The sequence below is a fragment of the Monomorium pharaonis genome, chromosome 4 (genome assembly GCF_013373865.1).
Source record: "Monomorium pharaonis isolate MP-MQ-018 chromosome 4, ASM1337386v2, whole genome shotgun sequence".
NCBI classification, from domain to species: Eukaryota; Metazoa; Arthropoda; class Insecta; order Hymenoptera; family Formicidae; genus Monomorium; species Monomorium pharaonis.
In genome coordinates, this window is record NC_050470.1 from 30,541,099 (window position 1) to 30,554,965 (window position 13,867).

The 13,867-nt window shown below is 33.4% G+C and overlaps 2 protein-coding genes across 2 annotated transcripts; one reads left to right on the forward strand and one right to left on the reverse strand.

Moving 5' to 3' along the window:
• The first annotated feature begins 307 nt into the window (after nucleotides 1-307).
• LOC105829750 (splicing factor 3B subunit 1) lies at nucleotides 308-7,956 on the forward strand. Its single transcript, XM_012668817.3, has 19 exons — nucleotides 308-335; nucleotides 757-935; nucleotides 1,129-1,303; nucleotides 1,457-1,536; nucleotides 1,779-1,946; nucleotides 2,203-2,419; nucleotides 2,661-3,065; nucleotides 3,205-3,668; nucleotides 3,745-4,102; nucleotides 4,175-4,467; nucleotides 4,625-4,750; nucleotides 4,841-5,062; nucleotides 5,165-5,347; nucleotides 5,459-5,647; nucleotides 5,830-6,005; nucleotides 6,091-6,363; nucleotides 6,516-6,732; nucleotides 6,829-7,017; nucleotides 7,158-7,956. The coding sequence occupies exons 1-18, from the start codon at nucleotides 308-310 to the stop codon at nucleotides 6,985-6,987; spliced, it is 3,912 nt and encodes a 1,303-aa protein (XP_012524271.1). The 3' UTR covers nucleotides 6,988-7,017; nucleotides 7,158-7,956.
• Nucleotides 7,957-8,195: 239 nt separating this feature from the next.
• On the reverse strand, nucleotides 8,196-13,851 carry LOC105829753 (actin-binding protein IPP). The gene is made up of 7 exons (XM_012668822.3): nucleotides 13,599-13,851; nucleotides 12,438-12,966; nucleotides 12,137-12,302; nucleotides 11,680-12,026; nucleotides 11,165-11,511; nucleotides 10,778-10,998; nucleotides 8,196-10,620 (listed from the first exon to the last, which is right to left on the reverse strand). Exons 1-7 carry the CDS (start codon nucleotides 13,666-13,668, stop codon nucleotides 10,384-10,386), a joined length of 1,917 nt encoding a protein of 638 aa, XP_012524276.1. The 5' UTR covers nucleotides 13,669-13,851; the 3' UTR covers nucleotides 8,196-10,383.
• Nucleotides 13,852-13,867: the final 16 nt, after the last annotated feature.

Genomic DNA, 13,867 nt, shown 5'->3' on the forward strand with positions numbered 1-13,867 from the left:
TTATTGTACGTTCTCTAGCAAGAGAGGTGTAAACTGACACAGAAGTCTCATTCTGTCCAATTCTGTCTTTGCTTCTTACTAAATACGCTCAACAATGACAGAAATATGACTGTTGATTCGTGTCGCTTGTTGAAAAACTCCTATAAACTTTTGAGGAAATTCAGCTAGCCGCCGTCTGAGGGCAACACGTGCGCGTTAATGGATCCGTGCCGTGTGCGTCATCTTGTCAATCTACCGTATTGCTGAATTCGGCGTGTCGAAGTGCGTTTTGCCGTGTTCATCGCTTCCTCGAGCTTCTCCGTCCACGATGGACTCAATTCCGAGGACGCATAAAGGTAACCCTCTTTGCTTAAGACTCCTCGACTTAATTTCCACTTAATTATTCAAACTTAAACGCGGGGTAAGTTTAATTGAGAGTGTCGGTCACAGGGCGGTTGATACATTCATTCCTCATCACACTCAATGAGAACTGTAAACAGTAATTCTTTATCAGGCGAATTAATTTACGTGGTATCTGAAGTATTTCTCACACTGTAGACTAAGTTGTATGTTTCTAAAATATAAAGTATTAGTCATTTAAATCGTCCAAAGATTAATTGAATGAGTGACTTGTATCTTGTACTGTTGTCACACATTGCTTTATTTCGTTTTACATTTCTTGTACTATCCATGTCTCGCGTTACAATTTGAATCTATATAATATTCTTACTTATTTTTGTTATATTTTAATATAATATTTATGTGCATTAATTACAGACATTGAAGCACAGATAAGAGAGATACAGTCAAAGAAGAAGGAGCTTTTGAATACTGCATCCGAGAAAGAGCAAGTAGCTTTGGGAAAAACTGGTTTCTATGATCAGGACATATATGACAGTAGCAACAATAAATTTGATGGCTATGTTACGTCAATTGCAACCAATGATGAAATTGAGGTATATGTCATCATAACTTATTCTGTAATATTCATAGCTTTAACATTAACAAATCAAATTTTTAGTATTTTTAATTTACTGCTTTTAGTTCTTTTTTTATAAAATAAAGCTTATGATACAAAATATAATTTGTAAAATTTATATAGTTGGATAAAACTTTTATAATTAATATGACTTTCCATGTTAATTATAGGATTATGATCCGTTTGCGGACAAAAGACTACCCACCATAGTTGACAGAGAAGAGAAGGACTATGATCCTTTTGCAGATAGACGACGACCTACTATAGCTGATAGGGAGGATGAATACAGACAGAAAAGACGTAGAATGATTATTTCCCCTGAACGTGTTGATCCCTTTGCAGAAGGTTGGTACAATTTTTTTGCAACTTAAATTTTAAACTGACTAGTAATGAAATAAATAACAAATGTATTGAATTATTATTATGCATGTATATACATATATTTTATCTATTGAAATTATTAATTTAAAAAATATAATTGATTCTCTTTAATTACAGGTGGTAAGACACCCGATATCGGTTCCAGAACATATACTGAGATTATGCGAGAACAAATGCTTAAAGGTGAAGAAACAGAGGTATGTTGAATTTTAATCTTATAAATATATAATACCTAAGAAGAATTTAAAAAATATTTAAAAGAAAATACATAAAATATATATATAACTCTAGTAGGAAGTGACGATAACTAAATATGTATGATTTATGATTGTAACCATGTTTATTATGGGGAATAACGTAATTCCGATCCTATATAAAATATAATTTTTTAATCGTAATATTTTTTACATATACTTTGCATTTATACATTTTGTTACAGCTGAGAAAAAGATTAGCGGAAAAGGCAAAGGATGGTACTTTAAAAGCCAATGGCGAACCTAAACCAGCTCCTAAAAAAAGAGGTCGTTGGGATCAAACCGATGATACTCCAGTGCAGAAGAAATTATCTGGTGCTTCGGCAACACCTACATCTTGGGATAATGCGGATGTATGTTTTATATTGCTTTAACTCTTTGTTTAAATTCTCTATTTAAAATTTAAAATTTGTAGAGGAACATTAAGCGTTTTTATTAATTTTAACATTTGATGATTTTGTTTCTTATATATTTATTAACTTAAGATTAATTCTGTCTTCTTTTCATGAACAATTATTTAATATAAAGATGTAAATATTAAAATACTATTTAAAGTTTAATATTTTGTAATTTTGTATATATTTTTGTAATTTTTTAAATAAACTGTAGGTAACACCAGCTGCTATTAGATGGGATGAAACTCCAGGTCATGGTAAAGGAGCAGAGACTCCTGGAGCTACTCCTGGAGTCAGTACGAGAATGTGGGATGCCACGCCAGCACATGCAACACCAGGAGCTGTAACTCCAGGCAGAGAGACGCCTTCTCATGAGAAAACTGTAACGAGTCGAAGAAATCGTTGGGATGAAACTCCAAAAACTGAAAGAGGTTGAAGAATAATATTACTTTATTTGTACAAAGAACTATGAAAATTGAAAATATATAATTATGGAAATATCTATTTCAGTTTCTGTTATACAACAAATTTACATGCTTAAGAAATTTAACATATACCTTTCATGATTTGGATCATAAGATCAAAACAATTGATAAACACATCTAATCTAAATATATAAATACACATGCATAATACAAATAGTAATAATATAAATATGTACTAACTTTATAGAAACACCTGGACATAACAGTGGTTGGGCAGAGACTCCAAGAACTGATCGAGTTGCCGGGGACTTGATACAGGAAACTCCAACACCTTCAGCGAGTAAAAGGCGAAGTCGATGGGATGAAACGCCATCGAATCAAACACCAGGCTCGATGACGCCGCAAACCCCGGCGACACCTCTCGCAACGCCTCATCAGACAACAATACTGACCCCAAGTGCCGTCACGCCGACGGGACCGAAGGCGATGGGTCTGGCCACTCCGACCCCGGGACATTTGATGTCCATGACACCCGAACAATTGCAAGCTTATCGTTGGGAACGCGAAATAGATGAGCGAAATAGACCTCTCTCCGACGACGAATTGGATGCTCTGTTTCCTCCAGGATATAAGATTTTGCAACCTCCAGCAGGTAAGACGCGTTTATAGAATCAATACAAGAAAATAAAGAGCTAAAAATTAAAAAATTCCTAACATCTTAGATTCTAACAATTATATCGAAGTTTTATGAAAAAATATTAGAACATATTAACATAATCTTATTTTTGCAGGATACATACCTATTCGCACACCCGCTAGGAAGCTCACTGCAACGCCTACGCCTATTGCCGGTACACCTCAGGGTTTCTTTATTCAAACGGAGGACAAGAGCGCTAAGTATGTGGATAATCAACCAAAGGGCAATTTGCCATTTATGAAGCCGGAAGACGCACAATATTTTGACAAGTTGCTAGTCGACGTGGACGAAGAAACGCTGAGCCCCGAGGAGCAAAAAGAAAGAAAAATCATGAAACTGCTCTTAAAGATAAAAAATGGGACTCCTCCGATGCGTAAAGCAGCTTTGAGACAAATCACTGATAAAGCGAGAGAATTCGGCGCCGGTCCGTTGTTTAATCAAATTCTTCCACTTCTCATGTCACCTACCCTTGAGGATCAGGAACGTCATTTACTGGTCAAAGTTATCGATCGTATTCTATATAAACTGGACGATTTGGTGCGACCATATGTGCACAAGGTAATTATTTTTGTCGTTAAGTCATTTATCAATTGTTATTTTATTCTATTTTATTACATTTAATTGCTTTGTTTAGATTCTAGTCGTCATTGAGCCTCTACTAATTGACGAAGATTACTATGCTCGTGTCGAGGGTAGAGAGATTATTTCTAATTTGGCAAAAGCTGCAGGATTGGCTACGATGATCTCCACAATGAGACCAGATATCGATAACATTGACGAGTATGTACGGAACACGACAGCAAGAGCATTTGCGGTTGTTGCATCCGCCCTCGGAATCCCTTCGCTACTTCCGTTTTTAAAAGCTGTCTGTCGCAGTAAGAAATCTTGGCAAGCTCGGCATACTGGTATCAAGATTGTGCAACAAATAGCTATCTTGATGGGCTGTGCTATTTTACCACATTTGAAAAGCTTGGTGGAAATTATAGAGCATGGTAAGCGAAGTTAATATATTTTTGTTTTTTGTTTGCATACATAGTTGCTATATTTTACATGAAATATTACAGGTTTAGTAGATGAACAACAGAAGGTACGAACAATTACTGCGTTAGCCATTGCTGCGCTGGCTGAAGCAGCAACACCATATGGCATTGAAAGCTTTGACTCTGTGTTAAAACCACTGTGGAAAGGCATCCGTACACATAGAGGAAAAGGTTTAGCAGCATTCCTAAAAGCTATTGGTTATCTTATTCCTCTGATGGATGCAGAATACGCGAATTATTATACTAGAGAAGTAATGTTAATTCTTATACGTGAATTTCAATCTCCAGATGAGGAAATGAAAAAGATTGTATTGAAGGTAAGAATTTATTTGTCAAATATTGCTACAAACTTTATGTATATTATAGCTCATAAATCATATACATAGACACAAATTATACTATACACTATATCTTATAAATTAATATTACATTAGCTTTTTTTTAATATTTTATAAGTCGTATTTTAAAAAATAGGTAGTTAAACAATGCTGTGCGACGGATGGTGTAGAAGCTCAATACATTAAGGATGAAATCTTACCTCATTTCTTTAAACACTTCTGGAACCATCGTATGGCACTGGATCGCAGAAATTACAGACAGGTAAGGGCAAATATTTTGACATACAGTTCCAGATCAATATAAATTTAAATTTTTAATTACACATACATAATTAAATAAATAAAATTGCAGCTTGTGGATACAACAGTAGAGATAGCCAATAAAGTGGGCGCATCAGAGATTATTAACAGAGTAGTGGATGATTTGAAGGACGAAAATGAACAGTACAGAAAAATGGTGATGGAGACAATCGAGAAAATAATGGGTAATTTAGGAGCGGCAGATGTCGATTCGCGTCTAGAGGAACAGCTCATTGATGGAATTTTATACGCTTTCCAGGAGCAGACTACTGAGGTTTGTTGGATCTGATTTAATTAATAAACTAGTAACTAATTCGTAAAATTGAAATTGTAACTAACAAGGAATACAAAATTTAAACTAGTTTTATTCTTGTAGGACGTTGTTATGTTAAATGGTTTTGGTACGATCGTGAATACATTAGGTAAAAGAGTAAAGGCGTACCTTCCTCAAATATGTGGTACGATATTGTGGAGATTAAATAACAAATCTGCGAAAGTAAGACAACAAGCTGCAGATCTTATTTCGCGCATCGCAGTAGTCATGAAGACTTGTCAGGAGGTAAAAAATACATTAAAATTTTTTTATTTATATTTAATATTTAACAGAAAATTATATGGAAACGTAATAAAATAATAAACTGAATTTAATTTAAACATGCAATATTTCTAGGAAAAACTGATGGGGCATTTGGGAGTTGTTCTGTATGAGTATTTAGGCGAGGAGTATCCAGAAGTACTAGGTAGTATTTTAGGAGCACTGAAAGCTATTGTTAACGTCATAGGAATGACAAAGATGACCCCACCAATTAAGGATTTGTTACCGAGGCTTACACCCATTTTGAAAAACAGACACGAAAAGGTAAAATTTGTATTTATATTGAGTAACCTGCAATTACGTAATCGTATTGAATAAAATAAAACATTATTAAATGTAATGTCTTGAAAATTCAAGACATTTAATGTAATACGTAAGAATTGTATTTTAAAATTCTGTTTAGAATATTTTTTGCCGAATTTAATTTGTTACTGATCTTGTCGTAGGTGCAAGAAAATTGTATTGATCTCGTGGGGAGAATTGCAGATCGAGGTCCTGAATATGTTTCCGCTCGAGAGTGGATGAGGATATGCTTCGAATTATTAGAACTATTGAAAGCACATAAAAAAGCCATTAGAAGAGCGACGGTAAACACTTTTGGCTACATTGCTAAAGCTATTGGGTAAGTTCGATTAATGAATCGACATTTTTTATATACAAATATATGCTTATGTATGTATTGTAATGTTTAAATTTTTTTTTAACAGACCGCACGATGTCTTAGCAACGCTTTTGAACAATTTGAAAGTACAGGAACGTCAGAATCGTGTTTGTACTACAGTCGCTATTGCTATTGTCGCTGAGACATGCAGCCCTTTTACAGTGTTGCCCGCATTAATGAACGAATACAGAGTACCCGAGCTAAACGTACAGAATGGAGTATTGAAATCTTTGTCGTTTTTGTTTGAATATATCGGCGAGATGGGTAAAGATTATATTTACGCTGTCAGTCCATTGTTAGAAGATGCGCTTATGGACAGGTAAGGTATCTGAATATTACAATATGTTAATTTTATTGCAATTATATGTATTTTATTCTTCTTTTGTTAAAAGCTTTTTAAATAAGTTTAGAAATTTGTTTAATTTTACAAATTATTTCTGATCGATTTCCTTCTCTCTTATAATTCTACAGAGATCTAGTGCACAGACAGACTGCTTGTGCCGCGATTAAGCATATGGCATTAGGTGTTTACGGATTTGGATGCGAGGATGCATTAATACATTTATTAAATCACGTGTGGCCGAACGTTTTCGAGACTTCACCACATTTAGTCCAAGCGTTTATGGATGCCGTAGATGGATTGCGTGTTGCACTTGGACCAATTAAAATTTTGCAGTACACACTACAAGTACGTGATTATCAATTGCATTAATAATTAATTATCTTTTTAATTGCACAAGCGCACGCATCTTCTAATTATTAAATGTACATTTTTGTATTACAGGGATTATTCCACCCAGCCCGTAAAGTTCGTGACGTTTATTGGAAGATATACAATTCTCTTTATATCGGCGGACAGGATGCTCTCGTGGCTGGTTATCCTCGCATCATGAATGATCCAAAGAACCAATATATTAGATATGAATTGGATTACGTATTATAATAGAGAACTTACAGCAATAAAAGTTATAAGGTTCTTATATCTATAAATATATAAAAATATCTGCATTAAAAATTCATCGTTATAAAGATGAGTTTAAACGAATTTTGAAGTTTTTTTTCTGACTTACCAAAATTTGTACTTTGACCATGAAGAAAAATTTATTATTTCAGGATATGTTTGGAACAACGTACGTCACACCGTCATTTCCGATATGTCTAATGAAAAAGGCTGAAGATGTATTACCTTATTTTATTTAAAGATGCATGTTATAACAATTGTGTAGATATTGTTCTGATATCAATTTTCAAAACATAGAAATGTCAGCACATTATGAAAACATGCCAGGTTGTAGCCTGCTATTTTAGATTGTAATCTTTTTAAATCCTAGTTTTATTGTGAAACTTGGAATCTTTTGAGCTTAGAATTTCGTGGACTCTGGAAATGGATTATCAATGTTTAAAACCTTTAGATCTTAGATTTTTCAAATTCTAGATGATAAGCTTCAAGATTTTTGTTTAAATTTTGAATCCTGATAATTTAAGTTATAAAGCTATTTAACGAGAAAAATTATTGATATTTTTCAAGTTATTTGATTAATGTAACCTAGTTCATTATTTTTATTATTTCACCGAATATGTTATTTATAATATAATGACTGGATGTAGGTACTCACGAAATTGTATGTGTGTATGTGTGCATGTGTGGGTAATTATTTAAAAAGTCACATAGTTTTTAATGATGAAAAAAGAGGGAAGTAGAGAGAAAACATTAAAAAATTTTGATAATAGCTTGTACATTATAAAAATAATACAAATAATGTTTCTAAATATTTCTTTGAAATTTTGAACACATTAAATCGATTTCGTGAGTTACTATTTCTATTGATGAATATAAATATTACCTAGCAACAACGTAATTGATATTGCTTTCGATATATAAAATATCAAATAAAAAAGATCATATTGTAAATAATTTTTTGTTCTTTGTTAAAAGATTACACAATATTTAATATAAAAAATATATTACCTGTAGAAACTGAACAAATAGTTTCCTCATCATTGAAAAGAATTTTCGGAAAAATTTTTTTAATAAGAAACGAGGCCTAAATTTTAAATATTTTAGCAGTTTTTATTGATTGATCACAAATATACATAAATTGTTGTATATTTATCGTCTTGTATCTAACTTTTTAAAATAATTTTTATCGATTTTTTAGAGGGATAAACATGTTAGAGATGCCCTTATTATTTTAATTATCTTGAAGTTTTTTTTTTTAGAAAAAAAAAAGAGAAGACTAATATTTGAAAAACTAATTGTAGAAAATTAATTTTATATATTTATACATACATACATCGTATATTACTGCATTTAGAAAGTCCATAGATTGCTAGATTCACTGGATTCATTAATTAGCCCTTTCTATCTATACAACTAAATAAATCTGTAAAATCGTGGACGTCTTAAATATTATCTACAAACTTTTAAAACTTTCTTGGAGAAATTATAAACTTTTTCTGGCTAAAAGTGCTTCATAGTTCATTGAAGCAAGTCAATATCACTTTGTAGAAATCTAGGATGAGGCAAGATTACAAATGTTAAAATACCTGTACTTACAGATATATATTTATTCACAATTACTAAATTCGTAAATATAAAATCCGCACATGTCATTAATATAAGTTTTTCCTATTTATTTCATATATATAATATATATTAGGCCAATAGATTTAGCAACCTATGGATTTACAAATTTACATATTAAAAAAACGCGCAAAGCGATTAGGTGATCTTATTCTTTTTTATCTTATAACGAAGAAAGTTGAGATGTGACAAGCTCAAGTACTTGGTTAATTATAATTAGTATATAGACGATTAGTGAAATTATTCATAAGGTCATCTCATCCATATTTATCCATGTACCGAAAAATTTGAGAAGTCGAATATCGTTCCGCGAATGTTCACGTATGTAGCACCGCGAACACCTTTGAACAAAGGCGAATTGGATTATTACATCGACGACTAATTACAAAGAATGGCGATTCTTCAATTCTTACATTATTTTTTTTATAAAATGTGGCCTTAATTTTTACAAAACATTGGACGCGCGGTTTCGCATACACACGCTAATTAAGAAACATCGTTTATTTTATTACAATAAGGTACTCTGAAATCTGGATTTTTGGATACAAGTTCCAAAAAACGTCAAGGGTTAAAGGCTCCAAGAACTGTTGAATGATAATCTCGAGACACGCTTTTACATTTTTTTGCATATTTTAACTTGAGTTACGGTATTTGCAGTTTCTAGATATCAATTCATTTTTTTTTTTTTTTTGATCTTTCAACTTGGGACTTTTCTTCGATTTTGGAAGATCCTTACACCCTTAGACTCTTACACGCTCCAAGGATAAATATGTCTTTGGATTCATTCTTATACAATTCTTTACATGCATTATGCTTAATGGATCTGTTAACTTATAGCAATATAATTAAAAATTACGATAACTTTGGTATGTGACTATATTATATAAAGAGGCTCAGTCCTTCCTAGCGTACATAATACTCATTAATTAATAAAATATAGTTAAAATACTTGTCGCGTTAGTTAATAAAATTATTCAAATATTTCTGCACGTTATACTTTATCATTATTCAGTTTTGTTTTCACATCTATTTTGCGTATTATAATTTCGTTATAAATAAATAAAAAACAAATATTGGATCCGATCTACAGTTCCCAATAACAAATATCTTGTCTGATTCATTTGCACGCAATAAAAATGATTAACATATATATGTATATTGTAGATTTTGTATAATCTTAGATTTTTAACATCTTTGGGACACCTCGTATGAATTATATTTTAAACTTAGCTTCTCACTTTTTTTCGGATTGTAAATTCTTTAGATTCTACAAAACTCGAATTCAGAATTAAAGATATTCGATTAAAAACTCAAATTAAAGCTCTTTATCCAATTAAAATTGGATCCTTGGATCAAGTTTCTTGATTATTCTATGTCTTAGATACATCAAAACTTTATATTCGTTACATCTTGCAATCTTTCGAACTCTTTCTTAGATTCTTTAACCTGATAGTTTCTATCAATGATTAATGATTACGCCCGTACATTTATAAGAATGATATTAATAATTTCCTCCAGTAAGAATACAATTTCTCAAAATATAGCGTCTCCTTACACAAGTATTTTTAAAATGCCGGTGGAATATTTAGAAATTAATAAAGCTACAATTCCTTTAACAGTGCAAATGACAATCGGATACTTAACAGATACAATATCCTTGGATGGACAAGACAAAGTAGACGTCAAAAAAATTGAAAAAGTAAAAAGATGTGAACCAATACGTTAAACGACAAACAAATCTCTGCGAAATAGTAATCAGAAAGGCGTAACGATCGCCGTCGCTTCGCCTCTGCTTGACGGTAAAGAAGCACACTCGTGCCATTTATTTGTGTGCGGGTCGTAACACTCGACGGTGGAGATCGTGATTTGCGTGCGATAGAAATTGATCTCTTGCGACTGGTCGCCACCTATGACATACAACCGACTATCGGCTGCCGCAACGGCTGGATAAAATCTGCCCATACTCATAGGAGCGACGGCGCTCCATTTGTTCTGAAACATTAAAACACAGGTTGTTGATAAATTAAGAGATTATGTTGAATTATATTACTATAAATATCTATTATCGATACATATTTAGCAAAATCTGCAGTTTAATGCAAATTTTACTAAATATAATTGTAATACTAAATGAATGCAAATAAATTACCTTCTCAAAAGAGTATCTTTCGACCGATGTTAAGACCTCCTGATTTTTACTAGTACCGCCAACGACATACATGTATCCGTCAAGAATCGTGATTCCCATTTGCGAGCGTGGCGTGATCATCGGAGCCAGGTAATTCCATTCTCTCGTCACAGGATTATAACTCAGCACATCCTGACGATGTCGACTATTATGGGTACAACCACCCACGATATAAATTAGTCCTATGGAAATTGTTAGTCAAAAATTAGTATAGATCTTTTCATACAAAAAATAAGAGATTATTTTTGCCTTTTTATTGTAGTTAAGTTAAAAGAAAACATCTAAAAATTTAATTGCCAGGCATAATTATAATGTCGATTATATTGTCGAATTTAGATTCGGAGTCACCTTCATACGCCACGACGCCCATACTGAATCGTGGCTCTGGAAGATAACCTTCGAGAGTCCACGTATTAGTAATTGGATCATATATTTCAATAGAGCCGCCAATATCCTCGCCCACCCATCCACCGAATGCGTATAAGCTGTTATCCAAGGCACAAAGACCGAAATCACATCTGGGTTCTTCCATACAAGCGATGGGGGTCCACACATTGTCACGAGGATCGTAGCACTCACAGTTGGCAATTATACAGGATTCTAACTCACCACCGATAACGTATACCTTACCATCCAATAGAGCCACTCCGGGTAGAATACGTCCTATGCTAATCGGAGCCACTTCGCTCCATTCTCTAAAAAAAACATTTATTTGCAAATAAAAAAGTAAGAGGGCATTCTAATTATCTAACTTAAAAACAATAAAAAATTATGTATTAAATGTATGGAAAAAATATTTTAATAAAAAATGTAAAAACCTGAATAAAAAAAAAAGAGAACAAAATATAAACGAGATTATATACCCAGTGAATATGTCGTATTTCTCAATGGTTTCATAAGTACTTTCGGCAGTTCTACCCCAGCTGTCTGCCGAATGTTCTCGCTTGGATCCGCCGATTACCAGGATGTTTTTCCTGGCGCAGATCCGAGGCTGAGCGTGAAGAGGCACCAGGCAACCTTTGTTCGAGACTAGATCCTTTTGTATAGATCGCAGCGCGACGATGAGACTCGCGTCTTTGCATTCTAGGATAATACGTTCTAGACTTGCTAATGAACACAGTCGCAAGCGTACGTGGCTGAGGATCTCGAATACGTAGCATCTCCGCGCAGGGATGTCGTGAACGATCCAATTGTACGCGGCCTGGAAGACCTGTAGAATAAAAGAATTTTTTTATGAAGTATGTTACATGTAACATTTCTTGAATATGTAAATTTACAGTTAGGACACTCAGATTATTTAATTCTCAGGAAATAACGAACCTGGCATTCAGTATCGATATGAATGTAATCACTACTGAGAAACTGAACAAGATGCTCCTTGGGTAAATCCAGAAACTCCTCTTCCTGACACACTTGAGGAAAATTAGCTTCTATGAAGCGTAGGGCAGTCTCCAAAAGATCCAGTCTGTTATGCACTTCTGCAAATCTACAATTAGAAGTAATGACAAATATTATCATACAATTTTAATATTTCTCTGTAATTTTCCTAACAAAATGACTTGTATTAGATTTTCTTTTTATTAATTTTCCTTCTGAGTATTTCAATTTTAGTTTCTCTCACCTGTAAATTCCAAGTGCATTAGAATAATGCAGCTGTTGTTTAAGATAACTAATACAACCAGCTACTACATCATCTAACTCTAGCATATCAGCGGCAGCGAATAACTCCTGCACATTATCTTGTGTGATGTCTACATTGCCACTGTAAATAAAGTCCACCAACTGAGAAAGAATATGAGGGGAGACCGAGTGGATCTCAACAAGCTCCTGTTGCTCCTCAACCAGGCCGACAGTAAACATGGCATTAAAATAGGCACTACCGGCAGCCAAGACTGATCTGTGCGCCCTAATGACTGTGTCACCTGCCACCAATCCCACATCGCTGAACTTGTTGTCCAGCCTCTGCGCATTGAGATTGTGCAAAAGTTTTGGGGGATAATGGCCAACTGCATAAACAACGCTAGACACGTCAGATGACTGCTTCACCGGTTGATTAGCGAAATCCATGTTATTAGAATTGTGGCCATTTTTCAGGGTTGGTGCCACACCATCCGCCATGAAACCATCAAGATGTGCTTTATCCACAGATCCTGCAGAAAATTCGGCTTGAGAGGAACAACACTAATTTGCATTAATAACATAAGGAATAATAATAAAAATTACATGAATTTGTTATAAATTTGATATAAGATTACAAAATCGTAATTACATTAAAAGACATGTTGTACATGTAAAAAATACAACATAAGGCTTACAGATCTCAATAATCTTAATGAATTTGAAAAACGCATAAACCATATGATTTCTAATAGTTCTTGTATTTCTGTTTTCTGAGAAATACAGATTCGCAAAATATTATACATTATCAAAAAAATATATAATATACGTGATACGCGCTTTGGTGATATTTCCAAGCATGTGAATCATTCTTGCCTTAGTTATTCTAAGAAAAAAATATTACAACAAAAAATTAAACATTTTCAGATTAATATGCAAACAATACTCTAAGAAAACTAGACCCAACGGTACAAAAATTCAAGAATATAGCAAAAAAAACATAGCAAAAAATTTTTAACAAAAAATTGGATGAGGTTACGAGAAACTTCCGCTTTCTAAATCTCAGATAGAAGAAAATAATTGAAACATTTCATTGTTTTTAAAATATACGAGTTTTCCTAATAGGCGATTTAATTATCGAAAGATTGTTTCGCGAGATACTCACGGCATAAACGAGAAAGCACTCTGTAGACGCTGTAGAATGATTTTGTATTATTTTTCCCCTTTAAGCGCATCACTGCCACCACATGTTTAGCTGACTTGTCAATCGATTCCGTACTCGCGGATAGATCGTTCCTGAAAACGTCGCGAAACAATTCGCGCTCACTCGAATTAAATATTAAATTTCGTTGACAAAACGCTTGACATACGTCAGATAACCTCTTTAAGTACGTGAAGCTAGCCTAGGTGGGAACAATCAGTATAGCCGCGAAA

Coding starts and splice junctions, on each gene's coding strand:
- LOC105829753 (XM_012668822.3), bottom strand. CDS start 13,668: ATGCGCTTAAAGGGGAAAAATAATACAAAATCATTCTACAGCGTCTAC. Junction 12,027..12,136: donor ATATCGATACTGAATGCCAG/GTTCGTTATTTC, acceptor TTTATTCTACAG/GTCTTCCAGGCCGCGTACAA. Junction 10,999..11,164: donor GGGCGTCGTGGCGTATGAAG/GTGACTCCGAAT, acceptor CAATTTCCATAG/GACTAATTTATATCGTGGGT.
- LOC105829750 (XM_012668817.3), top strand. CDS start 308: ATGGACTCAATTCCGAGGACGCATAAAG. Junction 6,006..6,090: donor TACATTGCTAAAGCTATTGG/GTAAGTTCGATT, acceptor TTTTTTTAACAG/ACCGCACGATGTCTTAGCAA. Junction 6,733..6,828: donor TTTTGCAGTACACACTACAA/GTACGTGATTAT, acceptor TTTGTATTACAG/GGATTATTCCACCCAGCCCG.